General features: G+C 42.1%; 1 protein-coding gene across 1 annotated transcript in view; it reads left to right on the plus strand.

The window, feature by feature from the left end:
- The window catches only part of LOC106949641 (nectin-2-like), a gene marked incomplete at its 5' end in the record, with an annotated part of 80,142 nt that overhangs the window by 50,267 nt on the left and 8,328 nt on the right, over window positions 1–21,547 (plus strand). Inside the window, 3 exons of the mRNA XM_015036031.1 lie at window positions 20,232–20,364; window positions 20,546–20,603; window positions 20,735–20,827. Of these exons, the coding sequence (XP_014891517.1) occupies window positions 20,232–20,364; window positions 20,546–20,603; window positions 20,735–20,827 (284 nt within the window). The remainder of the gene's footprint in view (window positions 1–20,231; window positions 20,365–20,545; window positions 20,604–20,734; window positions 20,828–21,547) is intronic.

Here is a 21,547-nt window from a genome sequence, read left to right on the forward strand (position 1 = left end):
TTCAAAGGCGGCAAATAAAGGTCCTGCTCCGGTGAAAGGGAACAAAACCTTAACACATAAATCACATTAAGAACGTTATCAACTATCGTGTTAAAGTCAGGTTGACTACAGTGAGAGGTAAACCTATAAACTTTACCACCGATTTGTGCCATTTGGAGCTTCAAGAGGGCCTGACGTACAACTTCGCCCGAGGCTTTGCCATCGATATTCCCCTCGCCTCGCCTGCTTGGATATAGGCCACAATTGCCTAGCTAGGTAGTCTGTCTGGGTGTTTCTGGTGGATTCGGAGCCAAGATCGGGCTGATTTCCTCCTCCTACTCCCCCCGACTTTGATCCTAATATCTCATCCGCGCTCGGATCAAAATGTACAACAGACTTTCCCCCGCTGTTTCTCTGGCGGCGCACACTCCGCCGCGCGCTCAGGTGTGCTTTGAAATCTGAGCAGAGCAGACGGGGTTTTGAGCTAAGTTAAGCCACGGATTAAGAAGAAATTTACAGCTCATCCAGGTGTGTGTAATAGTATTTATTTTTGACTTGGAGAAAAATGCCTGGATTTTCCTCTGGAAGGAATCAAAACCCTTTGCATCATCTCCTGCTTTCACTCACGAGCGCTTCTGCAATATCCACCCCGCAGAGTCGCTTTTCTGTCTCTATTTGTGTTATCTGCACACCTGGCTGTGTGCAGGATGCGCGTGTTTGTTGCCACTCTTCCTGTGTGCCTCACAGACTTTGACACTTTTTTTTTTTTTTTTTTTTACTTTTCGGGTGAATCTCCACCAACACCCAGAAAATCATCCCCACACACTCGACTCACCTCACATTCCTTCCTCTCACTTCTCAGCCCGCCGCTGTTGTTCTCCCTTTCTTTTCTCTCCTCCCTGCGTCTTGCTCAGAGCCCTTATTAAAAATGGAGTGAGTGTGTGCTGCATATTTAAAATGGTCATGGATGGATTTAAACGGCTGATGGTATTTAGTGTCTCCTCAGGGAGCTGCTATGAGCCCTTAAGCTGACTCCTCTGCCTGGAGCCTGACTGACTGGTGAGCACACACTAAACCTTTAATAATGGCCTGTGTACACGCAGTTAGCCCCGCCACGCGCACCTCCATTACAGCCCACTCTGCTGGGGACGGGGACGCTGGTCACGTTTGTTATTGGTGGAACGGGTGCATGCTCATCGGTCAATAACTCATTAGTTTGCCTGCTTTGATTCAGTAGTGTGTAAACGTTTGTAAATGTAACCGAAAACCCTGATTCAGAGTTCAAAGGCATGCCAAAGTGTGTGGGGGTGTGTGTGTGCGTGTGTGTGTGTGTGTGTGCGTGTGTGTGTGTGTGTGTGTGCGCGCGCTGTCTCTGCAGTCTGTGTCACACTGAGGCCCCTTCAGGTCCAGCACAAGTGTTTCTGTCATGTTGTCTTTCATGCTGTCTTGAATTTGGGCCCCGATCCGCCGCTAAGTGTCCTTCGCTGAAACACTATTGATTACCCCACACAAACACGCCGAGACGCAAGAGCATAAATAGTGTCGATGGAGGGACACGGACGCACGTACACACGCACTCGGTGATAAACGGACGAGCCTCGCAGAGGAGGGAGGGAGAGAGAGAGCGGCAGCATCTTAAGAGCCCAGAACAAGAGGCGGAAGAGGCTGGAGTTTGGTTGTGTCTGAGCATTGAGATGAATGGTGCATGAAGGAGCATTTCCATTAGCCGACGTGCGCCTCCAGCCACTTTTAGTTTGGAGCAATGAGATCAGCAGCGTTGCCTTCAGTTGCATGGTAATGTAGATTTATTCATTATTGATGCTGCAGGGAGTTTTAATAGCGGATACTCAGCGTAATGTCATTTGACGTTTGTAGAGCAATTCAGTGTCTTTCATTCCTGACGTGTGAGGGTTTACGGGAATATTTGCATCTGTGCTCATGCGTCCGGAAGCGCATCACTGCATCTTGATTCAGTTGTAGGTTTTTTTTTTTTTTTTTTTTTTTTTTGAAAGGCCTCGAGATGCAAGAGAGCTGACGGCACCCATGCTCCACACGTTTATCTATATTTGCATGGCATCTTGTAAAGTGAACTCTTTTTACTCTTCAGCATGTAATGCATTGGGCTTTTATGTGATGAAGCAACAAAATGATGAATAACGGTGATGTGGAAGAATAAAGTTGCGTCTATTTAGATTTTTCAGCATTCTTGCGATTAAAAATCCAAGTTACATCCCGTCCCTTTTACTCTTTCAATAAAACTACACAAAATCTACATTTAAAGATCTAAATTGGTCAAAATAGTCCAGCTGTGATTAATCTAACCCCAGTGTAAATCTGGCTGTTCTGTAAGAAGTTTGGTAGGAAACATGAGTGAACAGACGGACACATGAAGACTTGAGGACCTCAGCAGAGAGATCAGGGAGGAAGTGGTGGAGAAGCTTACAGCTGGGCGAAATACACTGCTCACCCTGTGAGTGTACGCCGCGACTTTAACCCAACCAAAACATCCATTGGCTAATCTAGCAGAGAAGATATCAAGGGACCAATTTTTTATTCTAGGAGAGGTACGGCGCTTCAAAAATAGTTTGCAAAGAATCTGATGAACCAGAACTGAAAGACTAAAGCCAGACACCATGCAGGAGAAACATGGAGGAAGGTGCTCTCGTCCACTGATGCCAAACAAGGTACAGAACTTTTAGCCGGCTGAAAAAATGCTACTGGAACAAACCATCCTCGCAGTAAAACACGGAGGTGGCAGTGATCCTAAACGTAAAGCCAGAGCTACAGTATGGCGAGTCGAATCAAAGCAAATTAGTGCTAGAATGGGTTTCATTGCAGCAGCAAATAGGATGGGCATGAATGCCACACTTTTCCTGTTTTTATTCCTACCATAAAATAAAACTTAGCTCAAAGGTTATATGCACTTGAAGGGGGCGGAAGTGCCGCAGCGCTGTAATGAGCCGGATTGTTGACGGACACACATCGATGACCACTGGGAGCTCAAACATCCGCAGCATTCTCAGAAATCAAAACAGCCGAGACATTTTGCTTTTTTCCCCCAAGCAAATACAGTTTAGATCTGCTTGGAGGCAAGTCTGTATGAGTGTTGTTTTTTTTCCTGCAACATTATGGGAACCCAGAGCATAAATCACCAGCACTCCTCGACAGTCAGCCAATCAAACACATTTAAACAATAATGAAACCATTCCTTGTATCCACACAGACAAATTGAACCTATAAATTCTTCCTTCTCCACCTTCCCATCTCCGCTGTTTGCTTTTGTGTCCACACCGGCTCCCAGTGGCCCTGCATAACTAAATGGCAATAGAGGAAAATGTCTTTCTTAATGAGCGTTTGAATTCGGGCTCAGCGAGAGCGCAGTTTTCGGGTGTCTCGACAGCTCGCATTGTTGTGGTTTCTCTCCAGGGGTGTTGGATGAAGAGGAGAGTAAATGAATGTGGAGAGTGCGCGGGGCCATTACGGCTCTGTGTGTCATTAATCAGCGGCTGATGAGAGGCCATTTGAGGGAGAGATGGGGCCTATTACAGCGATGGCGCTCTCAGGACTCTGTGTGAGGCTCTTTTTTTGTCTGCCTAGTTTGAGGTCAACAGTGCAGCAGGTACAAACAACACAAACAAAGCCGGAAGGGAAATGGCCGTTTCAAAGAAAAACACTCGTAATTCTGCACATGTATAATTAGCGGCGTAGGCAATCAAGGAAGAGTAATAGTCAGGCACTTTGCCGCATCTTCAACTCCTCTCCCTCCAAGACGTCTTCATCGCACTCTCCTCCGTTCTTCAGACTGAATCTCCTATTCTGTCAGTTCTCTCTGTTCCTTCCTATATGTTTGACACTCCTCTCCCTCCTTCTCCATCTCGCTCGTCCTCTGTGCCTCGTTTCTTTTCTGGCAGGCTTTGTGAGCGACTTGGTGGGAGGGCGACATGACGAGCGCTCTCACGAGTCGGTGTGAGTTGAAAGGAGCGAACGAACTGGCTCTTCATGCTCGCAGAAAGAAAGAGAGCGGAAGCCAAGTCCTCGGCGTTATTTTTCCTCCCTTCTCATTATATGTTGGATTTTTGCTCAGTGGGCTGCAGGAAAGAGAGGGTATAGCTTCTTGACTGCAGGGTAGAAATCTAAGAGGATATCAAAGTTTTTCTTTTTTTTTTTTCTTTTTTCCCCAGAGTGTGTGTGTGTGTGTGTGAGGCTCCGGAGTGGTGGGCAATGAGGTGAGAGTAGCTTTTAGCCAGAGGTTAGCCGCGGTTAGCAGGGCAGGTAAACATACCAGCTGCTCCTGACTGCTTGACCTCAAGGCCGCGGTGACAGTGGCACAGGAGGGGGGAGCGTTGAGGGGGCGAAGGGAGCAGGAAAAGCATGCTGGGAAGATGGATGGAAGGCCTGGGGGCACGGTGGGCTAAAATAGGTTGCCGGATATTCTCAGATTGCAACATTTACTGTAGGTTACAGTATTTGTTCAGGGTGAGAGGAGTACCTGCCTGGAGTTAGTTTAAATTAGTTTCAGGGCTCCTATATGTTATGTGAAAACATCAGATTTTCTTTTATTTTTATGTGATATGAGTGGATGGATTTATCTTTCGATAGCATTGGAAATAAAGTCTGCAAACACAGATATTACTTCATTGTTTTATTCAGGCTTATCCCAAATAAAAACGGCTGAATTTCTTGATTTTTTTATTTTTTATTTTTTCCCCATACTTGCCTTTTTAATAGAGGAACCCTTTAGTTTCCTTTTTCCATTTTTAGGCTTTTTTTTTTATATATATAAATGAAAATATTAGCACCCATAGTTTTAATGCCTGCAGCCTCCGTATTCCCTGTGCAAGTCCAACTGCAATGAAATAAGATGCATGCAAACACATTAGTTTTAATTAAATATTGTGAATAAGTCAATTACGGCGTGAACTACTTAGCCTGGAGTGGTAACAATTTTGTCCATAGGCTGCAGTGTGGTTAGGTGTTTGTTTATGCAAGCAGAGGTAATTATGATGGTAGATAGAAATATCTAGCAGCGTCGCTTCTACCAGAGTCCTAAACAAAGCAGAGACAAAGAATAATAAGCTATATTTAATTTAAAACGTGATTCAACACAATGTTGTATAATGAGGCAGGGCGATCTGCTGTTCTCCCCTCATGGAAACACTTTCTACTTTTGTTTTTCAAAGTGCTGCGGTGATTATTGCTGCTGTTGCCGTTAATAATGAAGAACAAGAGAAAAGCCGTAAATAAAAAATGAAAACAAATTGGCACGTCGAAGAAAATGTTTGCCTCTCCATGTTGAAATAATAATTGTGATGATTCATCTCCTGTAAATCATGGACAGGTATAAATTGCTGTCAGCAGGTGATGATTTGAAGTTTCTGTTTCCGTCTGCGAAGGGTTGCGGCGTCAAGCGGTTCACACGTGCGTTTCCTCCCCTTCTCTTCATTAGTCCTCTTCAGAGACGCCACACAGAGTCGTGTGTACAGTTCAGACTGACAGATCGAGCTTTTCCCTCAAAAAAAAAAAAAAAAAAAAAAAAAAAAAAAAAAAAGTCTTTCCAGTTTCCTGGAATGGCTTTGATTTCAAATTTCCATCCGGATCCTGCAGTGAAAATTGGGTATTTTTTCATCTTTCACAAATTCAGAAGACTGAAATGTAATAGATTATTTTTTTTAGCATTGTAATGAAATAAAAACCTCCGTCATTCTGCCATCACAGACAGACGGACAAATGTGCAAATGCAAATGGCACCTCACCTCATTTCATTCCATTTTCCATTTTCTGTGGAGTGATATCAAGGGGTGCTGATCAAAATTCATCTGTGTGCTTTTGGAGAGACCCACAATGAAACGTGCGAGCGCCGAGTGATGTTCCTCTACACGGCCGTTACATAAAACACGATAATTGCTCTGGCCCCGAACAAGACCGTTTGAAGCTCTGTTTAAACTGGACTGTGGCCCCCACTGATTCTGCTAAATGAGGACGAATCACAAGCTCCACAACTTGTCGGATTTCCAGTTAATCCATAATGTGTTTAAATTTCCCAACTCGGTATACTCTGAAAAAAGTCTTGAAGAGCTACTTTAAAGTTTAATCTGATATCCTTTGCAAAATCACAACCGTTTAACAGAGCGGATGATTTAAAGCGGTGCAAAGTTGTTGGAAAGACCCGTGTTTGCTCTTGCTTGTGAATCTGCCACCTGCCAGCTAGCTAAACATCGTCAGAGATTATGACCCCTAAAGTCTTCAGCTGTGGACTCCTTCAGAATAACAATGCAGCTTGTGTTCATTTGAAACCTTGCCCAGGTTTGTACCAGCCTCCCTGCCCTCCACGGTACAGTCATGGTCAAACAATTTGGCAGAGACACAAAAATCCTGCGGCTGTTTTCGATCTTTATGCGGCCATTCTTATTGTTTGGGTTCTTGTGCAGTGATCGGGTGTGTATTAGCTGATTACAAAGAGCTTTATTAGCAAATAAAAGATGACTTTAGAGTACAGGGGTCTGCAAATCCTGTCCTGCAACTTTTGGATGCATCAAAAGCCCTGAATTGCTTCCTTGGCATCACGGCAGGTTTTGCAGAAACTTTTGTCATTAGGAGATCATTTGATTCAGGTGTGTTGGAGCAGGGAAACATCCCAAAGTGACCTAATAGTGGCACCTGAAGGCTGGAATTGACCCTTGATTAAAGGGGGAAAAATTATTTTCAGAATTGTCTTGTGAAAATGTACTTTAATATTTTATCCCAGAAAGGGGAAAATCAAAAATTTAGTTTAGTTTTTTTTTAGCTTTTAATCAAACAAAGGAGAATGTTGTTGTCTTGTTTCATGAATTTGTAAAGCAAAGTACACACTAAGTATTTAAGTGTTGTCAATGCACATTTGTCTAACAGAAGCATGTAGGTGTCACTGCTTTGCACGCAGGTGACCATATGTGTAGTGGAACAGCTGACATATTAGACCTCATATAATACTTATCTACATTATCAAGAATTTAATAGGTAGCTCTGACCTTTAAAAGAGCGGATGGGGAAGTATTAGTATTACACCTAGTATATACCTGCCGTCGTCTGCAGGATCCCTGTTGTGTTGTTTCGGGAAGCTGTGCATGACCCCATTCGGGTGGCAGTCTGCACACAGCATCCATCGCTTTCACCAAACAAGAAATATAATAAAGTAGAGTCTGGAAGTGTATTGATTTTTCTTTCTACAAGCTTATATTTGGTTGAATACAAGCATAAAGTGGGGGTGATTACTGCAAAATACTTCACTGACTTTTTAAAGGTGCTAAAATGCAACACTTATAAGGTTGTCTGAGACATTCGCATCCTCTTAGTTTCTTCTTCTGCTACCAGGAACTGGTTTTGTCTGCAGAGATATCAGCTGCTTAAAATAAGTATTGCAGTGAATGGTTTGTGCTAAAAGGCAAAATGACATTCTTCATTCTTAATTTCCAAATTCTCTAAAGGCATCTGGTGTACAACCGTTCCAGAGAGCTCTGCTTTAAAATAAAAAAAAAGAAGAAGAGGGAAAATAAAGCTGAGCTATCGAAGGTTTAGTGATCGAGTTGCAGTGAAGAGCTTTAATCAGCCACCAGGAGCGTCTCCTTCACAAAGTCAGAATCAAGCAGCCTCCAGTGCAGAGCTCAGGCAACAATGGCAGCAGGATGTGCATTGGATTTAAGCAAAATCATATTAATTCTCCTGATTATTTGAATTATTTCAAACAGTTTTGGAAAAGAAAGGATTATAGTTGCCCAGAATTGGAAGAAAAAGTCCAAGAGCAACAGTTTACATCAATCCAGGCTGAAAGGCTGAATTTCCTCTGTGGCATATCAACAAGTCCTGCGTTCAAAAGTGGCAGAATTTTTTTTCCCTAGCTTTAAAGAGCAGAGGGGGGAAAAAATGATCAAGATGTCCAAAGATCAAAACACACATTTTGAGTCCATGGTAACTCTCCAGATTTCGGCCCCACCATGTGGTGAATAATTTTTATAATTGTTTTAAAATAGTGGGTAAATAAGCGGGAGCCAAAAAAACACTGATCCGGTTCCAAGAGCGGGCGACCATCTGTCAGGATTTGGCCCAGAAGTTGATCTCAAGAATTCAAGAGAACCGGAGAGATTATGAAGCATCAACCCTTTAAACATTGACTCCTTGTGTAAAAAGGGAACTGTTGTTTTTTCAGCATACTCTAGAAAAATAAATGAATAAAATGTAAGAAAAGAAAAAAAGTTTCCTAAAGATTTAACAATAAAACGGTAGTGAGATAAACTTTCATTTGATATTTTTCTGTTGCAGTTTTGCATGTTTGGATGAGATTATTGCATCCCAGCTGAACGAAGGATTTATAGTGCAGTAAAATGTCGAAACTTCGTAAAAGGATGCAGGAAAAACACCAGCTTGTTAAAACCTCCACATGGTGCGGTTCAGTTGTTTGATATATCACAGCTCTGTATTATTACTTTAATGCAGTGAAGTGCTAAAATTGTTTAGAAAACATAATGTGCTCCTACATGACAAACTGACCAGTGCTTTCAGAGCACTTGTCACTCTCGTGTAAAGTGCGTTTTCCAGCTATACCTGGCGCCCTTCTGCGACGGCGCATGTGTTTGCAGAGGAGCAGAGTGTTTGTAGTACAACAGATCATTCATGTCCTGAGTGGACAGCCACATTTGGCTAATGCACCCCTGCTTTTCTCTGCTGGCTGCAGCCGACCCCCCCTCTTGCCAGTGTAAAGTGGACTGTAAATATTGACAGGGAAGATGGCGAGGGAGGGATACAGCGACCTTGTCAGAAAGGGAAGGAAAAGAGTTGGACATGAAGGGGGTGGGGGGGACGATGATGATGATGGAGGCACGCAGAGAAAGAGATGGAGGGGGGGGGGGAAGAGGAGAGCTCCTGCCTTCTCCCAAGGCAACTAAATGTGCTTTGATGCACTGTGGCAGGGAACACACTGTCTCCCCGGAGAGGGAGAGGAAGGGCAGCATCACACACCGAGTTCACACAGTATCCACCACTGAGCTTTTTAAAATGCCAAAACGCACATGTGCACTTACACAAGACGGTGCGTACCGGGACGTTAATTTAATCCTCAGGCAGCTGAAATGTATAATGTTGATCTCTAGGATCACGGAAGATTAGACGGGACCGGCCTTGGTGATTTCCCCTGACCAAAGACCCTAACTAAGCCATCTCTCTCTTTCTCTCACACACTCCAAACCCCAGGTTGTTCAGCTTTTTCCTTCAGCCAGATCGCCTCAGCATGTCCTCACAGAGCCGCTCAGGCGGTCGTGTTTGTCCAAATAAGCACAATCAATTTGATCTGATTTGTTTAGCAGTAAAATGGATTGTAATGGCGTTGTGCGTGCAGAGAATAGTAAATGACAGTTGCGATCGAGGGTTGTAAAATTAAAGTGAGGGGTAGCTGCAGCTCCTGCATTAATGGTGAATAATTTAAGAGTGTGTGCGTGTTGAGGGGCTACAGTGAAGACTCAAGGAGGCTCTGGACTTCAGCTCTCTTGTATCGCTCAGCCAACAGTATTTTATCCACTTTTTCTGATCTTAGTCTTTCTGTTCTCTCCTCTGCAGTCTACAAGTATCCGTACCTCTGAACATTTTTACATTTTTCACATGTACAAGTATATACTTCAATGTAATTTATTGGGATTTTTAGGTGACCAATAGATTAGTGCATAATTAAGGGAAGAAAGGGATGAATGGCTCTCCTACTTTCCTCCTGTATACTCGCAAATAAAATCCAGTGCGTCTTCAAAAGTCCCCTAACGGAGTTTACAAGAAGGTCATTTGAAGGTCAGAGATTTGCCAGAGAGAATCTGTGAACAAACCAAGAAACAGGGAGAAAGTTATGGAAAACTTTAAAGCAGGAATAGTTTATAAAACATTCAAAGCTATGAAAATCTCACAGAGTCAGTTAAAGATGAAAGCAAACGCAGCACACCAGCAACAAAAGCAACGAAGATTCACAATCGATCACCATGTAGGCAGTAAAAGTCAAAAGCATCCACATGCAGAATCTCTTTATATTCTACCAAGTATTACATCCAAGATCTTCTGAGCAGCTGAAGTTTGAAGCAAAGTGTCATGGAGCCCAGTCAGCGTCCAGAGCAGGACGTCCAATTGAGGATCTGTGGCAACACTTTGACATTTAAAGTGGTTCTGCAAAGTAGTGACTTTTAATTGGTGAAACAATTCATGAGCTGTGTATCATTTTCCTCCCACAGGACAGCGCAATTATGCAACCCCAGTAAAATACACCAAAGCTTGTTGCTGTTACACAACAAAATGTGAGAAAGTTCAAGAGCCTTTGAGTAGTTTTGCGAGGCAATGTACCAAGTGCATAAAAGCCTCAACCTTAACGAATGCCCCAACAGATGGATGAGCTGTGCGTGTTTTTTTTTGTGTTTTTTTTCCACAAAGTTACCCTCGCAATCTAAAGGCCAGGGGTCTCTCTTTTCTCTTAGTGAGCAACGAGATTACACGCACTGTTCTTTATCTTAATCTCCTTCAGAGGCCATCAATTCATTCGGTCCTAATCTCATCTCCAGGCACTCTGCTGGGACCGTGATAGCCTTGTGTTTTTCTGTGCATTGTGTTTGTTCTGCAACCAGAGTTTCAGCTCGAATTTCAGCCGAAACTGGTTTGTTTCGAAACGCCGCTTAAGCTCAAACTTCTGCAGAAGTCTCCAGTTTCGGCTGATGTGTGTTTTTGTTCCTAAAAGAACTCGGAAAATCTCACAGAAGAGAGAATTTTAAATCAAAAATGTTTTCTCAGTCAAAGACATTTAACAGTTGCAGGATGATCAAGTGTGTTGGATTTATATAATGTGTGAGTTTGCTTAAAAAGCCGTATTAGGGTGTGATTTGAAGGAGTGCGACAGGGTCAGAGGAGGGGGAGACGGCACAAATTGAAGGCAATCCCGTAACATCAGCATCTCGTGGCCAAACCGCCACCGAGCTTTGGATATTTTTGTCAGCTGTCACTTCATAAAACTCCAGCTAACCCATTAGAAACAAATTTGATCGTCGGCTGCAGCAGGATTGTTTTTTCAATGAACAGTCGCACTGTAATCTTTTAAGCCAAGATCAACCGCACACATATCTGTTCCTTTTCTTCCACGGGTATATGTGGCTGTGTTTTGGGGGTTTTTAAGGATTGTAAAAATGCTTTCAGCGCTCTAAAAACTTGTTTGTTAGTGAGTGTGTCGTTCAGATTTGCCGAACAGGTCAGTGGGGGTAATAAAAACAGGCTTATCTCCTCTCGTTAGGCACACAGCAGATAAGAGATGCAGACAGAGACGCTGCAGATTTGTGCTGTCGTATTACGGAGCCAAACAAGCGAATCCTAAATTGAACCAGAGACGAAGCAGGATGACGGAGAGACAGAAAGGGGGTGGTGGGGGGGGTGGAGAGGAGGGCAAACAAATGCAGCAAAAGCCGGCAGCCCAGTGCTGTGAAGTTGAGGATAGGCCAGCATGTTTAACTTTAATCCCTTCAGGGAGAGGCGTAAACACGCAGCAGCAGAGAACAAGGGATTGAGTCGAAAAGAGAGGGATGTGAGATCTTTGTCTTCTGCTTTCTCCTTCATCCCCTCTCAGTGTGTGATCAGCCAGTCGAAGGCAGCAGCAGGGAAATCCCACTGTACTTATCAAAAGCCAGCCTCTTAATCACAGGCTTCATCTCTCCTGGCTGTACCTGCTGCCTCCTTCCCTCCAGCCTCATCTCTCCTAAATGTCTTTCTTCCTACAGCGCCGATGTTTGGACTAATCTCCGTTTGACTCATCTCGCAGTGAATCCTCTTCTGCCTGCTACTCTTACCTACGTTTAGCTCCTTTACTACTGACTCACATTCTCCTAGTCATTAGGAAGAGCTGATCTGTCTCCTGATACTCATAAAAGAGCTCTAAATGGATGGTTCTGTGGGGTTATTACTCATACTTTCCTTATCTGTTGTAGAAAGAGATCTTTTTACTGCAGGTTTGTTGAATCTAGTCGGGCAAACCCCATCGTTTTATCTGATTCCAGCCATTTAGCACCACTTGAACTGAAAATGTTTAAACCCACGGGATAATAACTGCTATTATCCATCTACATTACTGGTTCTTAAAGTTTTTATTACAAGTACCACTTTGCGAAATTCTAAGTTGTCCGAGAGTCTGCAAACTGACAGGCGATTGAAGCCGAAGGGCAGCAGAATTTGGGTTTTGTCAGTTTATCCACTGAACCAGTGAAAAGTGTTAAAACTGTTTTTATTAGTTGGCATTGTATAATGAGTCGAAGGATGCAATTTAAAATTTCCCTCCATTTTTAGCCACGTATTAAAAGGGAAATACTGAAAGTCTGAATTAATGTTTTCTTGCATTTAAAATTTGGTGATGCCCGCATTTGCATATTTGATGATTTGCACTGCAGCACAATGCAACACTTTGAGATAACGTGTTGCTATTGTGTTTGGAAATATAAAATCTGGGGTGTGCTGTGTGCATTGCCAGTAGCGGTTATCCTGTTCACTGAACACATCAGCCAGCAGCTTCCACTGGTTTTTCTTCCTTGGCACTGGGACACAGTTAGGCTGACCATTCCCAGATTTAACATCCCAGCATAAGCAGCTACCAGCATCTTTCCTCATCTGCAACTGAGTGTTTCAGTCTTTAGAAGGAAATTCCTGAATATTTCTGAAAATTGCACTTAAACAGTTTTTTTTTTCTCTTTGGCCGTTGGTGCTCTTTCATAATTCATTTTTCAAGGATTCACCAATTTGTGAATTTTTCAGTGGAATTTGATATTCTTTTTGTGAAAAGTCGAGAAATATTCAAAGGAAAACGGGCAGCTGAAATATCTAGTCACAATGCTAAATGATATGCTATTGTTGGTGTTTGCAAAGCAGCCATTCAAGGAGCGCTATTTGGTTTCCTGTACTGGCTGTACCCCAAGAGTGAAGAATAGTGTCAAAACAGTTTCCACTTTTCATATTAGGGTGTAATTGCTATTTAAACAATTAAAACTAGCACTTTCAGAGAAGGTAATCACAGATTTTAATGGTGATTGTGGTCTCTGTCCCTCCACCTTTTCTGAATACCAGGGGTTCACTATACCTGACCGTACCGGTAAAGACAACCCAAGTGCCACCAGTTGTATTTTTACCAGTTTAGGAGATATTTGTCTACACTTTCACAAGTTTTTTTTTTTTCTTTTCCATATGAACAGCTGTGTTGTTACTCCAAAGTAACAATGCTGAAGACTGTTTGTTGTTAACCTTGTCAACTGATTGCTGCTGTGATCATATTTTTCCCCAACTAGAAAAGAAAAGGTGACAGTCCAGGAGACTCCGAAGCCTGGAGGGTCAGTGTCCTGAAGCTTTTAGATGTGTGCCTGGTCCAACACACCTGAATCAAATGGTTAATTTAACTCCTCAGCATGCAGTCGAGTTCTCCAGAGTCCTGCTAATAACCTGGTTATTTCACTCAAGTCGAAGCAGAGACGCATCTAAAACTTGTAGGACTCTGACAGTTGGGACCTGGAGTTGAAGACCCTTAGATCGTCTGTCTTCAGTGGTTTTGCATAAAATACAACCTGCAGCTAAATTGAAAAGCTTTATGTGATTAATATCAGTCTTAGGAGTTGCAGTTGATGAGGCAGATTGATGGAGCTGGCAGCCTCAGTCAGTGTGACTATAGAGGTACAGAAGTTTGTTGGCAGAGAAAACGACACTTCACAACGGTGTTGTCCAAAAAGTGTAGAAGATTAATTTCCGTTAGTGTAGCGTGTGGCTGCATGAGAGGAGACTTTACTGCTGAAGGAATTTAGGGAGGCTTTGTAAGAGGAATTTGGGTTGACTTCAAAGAAGTTTGGGAAAACTGTTTGACTCAGAAAGGGAAACAAAACTTAGCAACACGGTAAGCTGAGGCTCTTTTCGAAGGGTGTTGCCGGAGTGTGAAATGCCAGGCAGGCTTTTTAAGTGTTATCCAGTTGTTTTATAACAAAAACAAGAGCAGCCTCCAGATTTCTCAGCGCACGGTCAAGCTTTTTCACTGTGTGGGTTAGATAGGCTTGTTGTGGTGGTCTTGAAGTCATGAGCTGCATCATGCATCAGAACAGCGAAACCAACCAGCAAAAGGTACGGGGTTAAGAGTCAGCCTTTGCCTCAGGCAAAGGAGTCCAGATGGATGTATGTCTTGCAGGATGCAGCTGGAGATGGGTTGATCTCAAACTTTGACATAAGATGGGGAAGTATTTCTTTTGGGCCAAGCTCCAAGTAGACCTTTGTAGGTTTTCCAGGCATGAGGGGAGACCGGCTAGAACAGATATGAGCCATTATGTATCTCTTCTGACCTGAAAACACTGGGATTCCCCCAGAATGACCCAGAGAGGAGGACGTCAGGATTATTCTCCTGAACCTGTTAGGCTCACAATCCAATTTTTGATGAGCATAATTCGGTGGATGGATGGATTATCCATAGATCCAAACATTTTGACTTTCAGTTCTTATGCAATAGCTAAAATCGGCTAAGACTTGTGGTTTGTCTGAGTCGCTGTTAGCCTTTTGCCGCTCTGACCATTTCCTAACTTTTCCACACACCCAATGCAACCCTCCAGATAAGAAAGTTGTGACATCTGAACAACCCCTTTAGCCAGAAATGAAGAGAAATTGAGATAAAACCGGGGAAATAAAAATGCTCAGTTAGGGAGCTGTGTCCAGGATTCACCCATGCATCCTTAAGCTCAAGAGATTCTGGTGGTATTTTCATCCTGCTGAAGTAGGTCTGCAGTAATTTCAGACATCTTCAGCCAACCATTCAGCCTCATCTCCTTTTCCCCGACACTCCCACTCCTCCCCCAGCTCCTATTTTCCTTCTCTCCTGTGCCTCGTGGGAGCGCGGTGGTCCATGGTTGACTGGCTGGTCAGGCAGGGAAAGGCTCTTGCACAGGAAGGGGAAAAAGATGCCTTTCAGACCAGATTGTTCTCACATTGATTGGCTCACAGGAACAGACGCGACCTCAAAACTAAATCTGATCTCTGGCCCATTTCCCCATTCACTGTAAAAAAGAAATAAAACAGAGCATGATTTGGTTGAAAGAAACTGCTCTCTGCCTCTGGGCTCCGTTCCTCTCAAATAAATTGGACTGCGCTTTGTGCGCAGTTTTTGTTTTTTGTTTTTATCCGTTCTCTTATTATTTATGTAAATTGCACTTGTCTGGAAGGGAGAGGCCGGAGGGCAAAGGGCACGCAGCGAAGCAGTGGAGTTCTTGTGTAAATACGTCAAGTGAAGCGATGAGCGCGGGATACAGAGCCGGGTGTTCATACGCTGTGTTTACTCTGTTTGGATGGGTCTTAACTGTGCTCGCGTGTCTTGTCCTTGGCCTGAAGCTGCACAGGTTTAAAGACATCCAGCACGCACACTCTTCCTCTGAGATTTCATTACAGAAAGACATGGCTGGTGTACAGGGCCAACACAAATGGCACTATCACAAGTCACTTCTTTCACTCTCACACCTCAGTCCTTTAAACTGAGCCTTATTTCCTGCAGCATTTTTTTTTTATTCTCAATCAGGGGTTATCTGAAAGGAAGGAATCACTTTCTACCTGAAACCTGCTGAGTGAAATGACATGGTTGGATAATGACGGCTGCGAGATAAGAGGCAAAGAAAAAAGGGAGAGAAAGAGAGGGCTTCAGTGTCGTTTCATAAAAATACGCTGGGAGCTGAAAAATGAGAAGGTTGGCGTGATGATAAACAGAGACGGCGCTGTAATGAGGAAGCGGTTATACAGGCTATACGGGAAAGGCAGGTATTTAAAAATGCCGTGTGACCAGCAGAGGCTGCGGTGCTGAAGAGACACAGCACCACCAAGAGGCCGAGGGCCGTCACTGCATCAAGGCAAGGATGCGCTGCATGTTGAGCTCAGATTCAGGGACTTATTACTTTTTTAGATTTTAAATTTTTTCGTAAAATTCAGTTTGGCAGACAAAACCAAAATCTATTCATTATTCAAGGCTCTTTGCATACAAGAATTATCTGTGTGCAGCTGGAATTGGGGGGCCTTTGCCCGCCCTGGATTGGAAGCTGTGTTATTATTTATTTATTTATTATATCTTTTACTTTGGAGTGGCCAACTTTCTATTATTCCTGTCTCAATTTAATACAGTATGGGGATCACAGAATTATCAGTTCTTGGCATATAAGCGTCAAAAAATAAGTAAAAGTCATTTTAAGAAACCACAACTTTGTCATAATCAGATATTTTCCCGTTTTAAACAAGTCCTGATGAAAATGTTTTAGTATATCATGGTTATAGGAAACGTGTTTCTGTATCACAGTTTTAAAGGAGAAGTTGCTGGCTGTCTTAAATAGTGACCTCCAAACTTTAATTCTTCCAGATCTCAAAATAAGACCTGAGAAATCAACACAAAAAGCATAAACGGAAAATATATTACTGATTATTTCTGCTAATACTTGGAGCATAAACATGCTTTACCTGTATAATTTTGTAAGAAGATCCCAAAAAATCACAACTGTTGGGTTTCCCACGCTTAACTTTTGGACCAATGTCTAAAACACACACGCATACACACACACACACACACACACACACACATATATGTGTGTGTGTGTATATATATATATATATATATATATATATATATATATATATATATATATATAACATTTTATTTCCAGGAACAATATGAAGTTTATTACTAATCAAAGATTCTCCCATGTGCTTAAAAAGTGAAAAGTATTTTTCAAATACATTTCCTAGGAATGGGTGCCAATCAGGTGATATGTGAATATGTCACTTATGGTGTTTTTCACACTTAATAAATTAACTTGAAACAGTTTTTGTGACTTTGCTGTTGCATTGAACGCAGTGATAGGGTTTCTGATGCATGTTTATCATTGGTGCTGTGTCTAAAAGCCACTCTTGAACTCCAAATATCAAGTGTTTGACTGGATTTGGATCAAATTACACCAACATGCCTCAAAGGTGGCTCTGTCTGGATGACGTGGTCCCCCATGTCTTTAATTTCTTCAGATTTCTGATGTAACAAGAGAAAAATAAAATAAAGTGAGACTCTGACGGTGGGGAATCTGGTCGACTTGACATGACTTCGGGTTGGATCACTAAAAATCTCATTAAGCTGCTTCGTTCTCTGTTCTTTGAATAAATCAGTCTCTGCTCATCTCTGTTCAAATCCAAAAGAACATCTTTATATTCTCACGCCTCATTTTTTTCATTGCATTCTGTTTTAAATTCAAAATCTTTATCTTTAAGTCGGACAGAATTTTTTTCTACAGCTTCTTTTTAATGTTCCAGCTTCTGCTTGGACACGTTTAGATCAAAGGTCACATTTAATTTCTGACCATTTTTAAGCCTCTAATTACGATAAATGTTTGCAGAAGTGATTCTGCAGTTTATTAGATTTGTTAAATCTAATATTAGGAATCAAAAAGAAGAGCTCTGGAAGATCTGAAGTGAATCACACAAGTGTTTGATTTGGCTGATAAAAGGTGTCCTCTTGTGAGCGAGTGCATTCTCACTTTGTGACGCTGACGATGAAAACTACACACTTTTTGGGTTTGGCGGCGAGAAATGAAAACACAATTAACTCAGTTCACCTCATCAAAAGACCAGCTCTGATTGTAGAGACGGTTTTATTTAACACGTGTGGAGCTTCGTGATTATTTTTGTGACTTCTCCCCGAAAGAGGTGGGATTGCGATGATAAATTTTGGAAAGCGTGATGTGTTGATGGTGCAGACGAACCCCTCTGAACGCAGCTCTCATAAATTAGAACATAAAGCCCGAACGAGAGAGGAAACCCACAGCTTTGTTCTGAGCAGCAGGGATCGTGCTGGGTCGGTCTTGGAGGTGATGTAGCGAGACGTAACGACTACTCCGAGAAGACGGGATCATTAGAGCGGCTTCTGTGCATGTGAAAGAATGGAAATTATTTTAGGAGATGTTCAAAGTAGTCTATTGTTGGAAAAGAATCGTAATTAGAAGGCTAACGACACTCAATCATGACCCCTCCAATTACTAAGACGAGGAGTTTGTTCTCATCAGATGAGCCTCAGATCCTCTCTGCCCTTTACCTCCCCCTCATTAGCATAATCCCTCAGGAATACCAAAGATAATGAGTCGAGCTGCACCTTCAGTAAACACGCCTCGTCTCTCTTCCTCTCTGTGTGTGTGTGTGCGCGCCTGTCTGAAAGCGGCTGATGCTCAGTGTGGACATGGTTCATTAGTCGAGCCTCTGCGTGATTCCTCTGGTTCTTTTTAATCACCCCTGTGACTCGACACTCTAATCAAGACCCCTCTTGTACTTTAGCAGCAGTGTTGCACACATTCTCTCTCACACACACACACACACACACACACACACACACACACACACACACACACTCATTTCTTCACCCGACTCAGTCACTGAGTGTTTTTTCTTTATTCCCTCGTATTATTAAGCTACTCATAGCGAAGTGAAATATCGTCTGATATCTTCCTGCCTTGTGCTACATGACATTTCATTAATACTAATGGTTGTTAAATCAGTGCCTTCCAACCTGAGCAGCCTGGAGTTTTGAAAAGGTCATGCAAATAATTGGAGCCAATATATGATTATTGAAACAGAAAGAGGTGTGCAGCTCTGATGTTTACCTTGTTTTAATGTGATCCTTTAGCTTTCTTTTCCTCACCTTGACAACGGTTAGAAACGGCGAATTCTAGTAATTTTGTGCTTTCTTTGTAGCAGCTTGAATACTTGCAGCAAAAGATTCTCAAGATACGCAGTATTGCAAAATAAAATAAAATAAAATATTCACTCACCAAACACAGTTTAAGTGACATCCTGTAAGGATTTAATATATCTGCCCATCCTTTGCAGCTGCAGCAGCTTGAATCCCTCTGGAAAGACTTTCCATGTGGTTCAGTAGTTTGTTTACAGGAAGATTTCCACATTCATACAGAGTTGCATTTGTGAGGTCAGGCACTGATGTTGTACTTGAACGTCTAGCTGTTAATTCATCCCAAAAATTACATTAATTTTTCAAGTTTAGGTCGGGGCTTGCATTCAGCTGCTCACTGCAGATAAATGACAGCCTCTTTCATAAAACTCCCTCTTATGCTAATCTGAAGGACGCATGACGCTGTATATTTACTCTGTAGAGAGTTTGACCCCTGAACTTTATGCAACTGCTCATCCATGTACCCAACCACTTTCACTTTTGCATAAAACTGTGGGATATTTAGTACAGAAGATATTTCTCCGGTATCTAAAAGAAGTACAGAAGATATATCAATGATATGATATAGCATCATATCATTGAACCGTGCTGAACTCTCCATTCTTTCACAAATGCTTGTAGAAGCAGTCTGCAAGCCTTTAATACGTCTGTGGCCATGAAAACCATGAAAATGGTTACAACGCTTGAATATATTCATGTGGAGTGATTAGCAAATATTCAGACAATAACAAAAATCACAAACTGAAATGTACATCTGCAGGTTTTTATTTAACATAGAAAAGCATCAAAGCCACTTTACTTCCAGTGTTATCTATCAAGTTTATTTCTGTTGATTATCATGTTGTAACTTTTTTTTTTAACTTGGCGAGAGAGAAGATATTTGGGTGATCCTCTTTTTTATGTGGCATAAAGCTAAAAGCCCAGATAGACCTGGTGTATTTGGTGGAACCATTTCTACTGTCCAGTAGAAAATCCTGATGGAGAACATCGAGCCACCAGTGTTTTTTGTCCTCCATAGTGGAGAAAAACACTAATTACTGAAATGACTTAATGACCAGTTGGACGTTTTAGGGGCTCTTACTTTTTCCCTACAGTTTGGCTTGATTTTCTGTTTGACGTAAATGGATTTTCCTAAGCAAACCAGACAGATTTCAGACAGAAATCTATTTTTAAGGTGAAGAGCTTACGTAACTCCACTTAAGAAAAAAAACAAACAAACTCTATCCCTTTAAACTCCTGCTTAAAATCTAGTTTATTCTGTCTCCATTGTTTTCTATATTTTCTCTATACATAAAACTAATTTCACCTCATGCTTGACTTGTAAGTAAACATCATACAAAAGTATAAATGCAGAACTTATGTCTTGAAGAAATGCTAAGCTACTGCAGGATGTACCGTTTATCCTTTGCAGAAACACTCCCTTATCAGAGCTGCAGAGTAAGAAGTTGCTGTTTCGTCAAACACTTTTAAATTTCACGCCGTTCTTTCTTTCCCGCAGCTACTCGCCTCCCGCAGAAGGGTGCCACCACGGGCAGCATCATCGGCGCCATCATCGGGGTCGTTCTGGTCATGGCCGCCATCGGAACAGGCATAGCCATGTACCGCAAACGCAAAAACAAACTCAATTCAGAGTGAGTATCTGCGACCGACTGAGCGTGGACGACTCCGTTTCACTTCGCTTCACTCTTTCTTTTTTCTTTCTTTCTTTTTTTTGTGTGTGTAAATCTGTTCCCTTCAGATGGCACGTCATACAGCGTGTCTCACATTTGTGCGACTCACTAAACATGACAGCTGTGTGTTTTTTTGTTTCAGCGGTCCTCCCAAGTACAAGCCCCCTCCTCCCAAGAAGACCAGCAGCTCTAAAAAGAGGGTGAGTCACACACAAACGCTGTAAAGACAAAGATTATCGTCCAGACAGTTGTGTCAGGTTGTCAGATAGAAACCCAGATTTGATTTGATCGTCTGAAATGTATTGATTGATGTGTGTGTGTGTGTGTGCAGTCACAGCCGTTGATCCCGGGTAATGTCCCAGTGACCCAGGATGCACCTCTGCAGAGTCAGTATTACTCCACCCAAGCCCCAGAGCCCGTCACGGTGAGAACGCTTTCTGACTATAAATGAATCCAACTTTAATTTTAACTTTGCTGGATAATATTTGAGCTCTTCCTAACACCGAGAAGGCCCCTGTGAGCTTCTATCAAATATTCATCACATTACTCAACTCTTCTCCAGAGCATTATGATTTATTTATTAAATGTTTTTAGCTAGCTGCCCTTTAGCAAGATGGTGAGGTCAGCATAAACTGTCTAAACCAATGTATAATATTTTATTAAAGGGGAAGAAAAAGCAAAAAAACAACCTTAAACACAAGCTGCTGTTAGTTTCGCTACAACCCTCCTCATCTGGGGGCGCCACCAGGTGGTGGCCTGGATATAGCAGCGGCAGCCTTATACATCTGCACATAAGCTTTATTTATTTATTATTTTGCCATTTTTCTCTTGTTCAAAGCTTACCAATTTCAGTTTTCCTGTCCACCATGTGTGAAAATTGCATAAAAAGATTCCTGAAATCCAGTTATGGTTTTGGGTTTTGGTTTTGTAAAGCCCTGACTTGCCTCTATGGATTTGAGCATTTTACAGTTTCTGTTCAGTAACTATAAATATTGACATAATAATTTATCTCGACCTAAATATAAAGAAACGTGTCTCCATGCATCACTAAAAATCAACATAATAGAAGACAGTCAAAATGTAAAAATCTAGGATATGAGTACTTTAAAATATATTTATATAAATGACAACCATAAAAGATAAA

This window comes from Poecilia latipinna, unplaced genomic scaffold, assembly GCF_001443285.1.
Source record: "Poecilia latipinna isolate Pla-1442-1.1 unplaced genomic scaffold, P_latipinna-1.0 Scaffold355, whole genome shotgun sequence".
Lineage (NCBI taxonomy): Eukaryota > Metazoa > Chordata > Actinopteri > Cyprinodontiformes > Poeciliidae > Poecilia > Poecilia latipinna.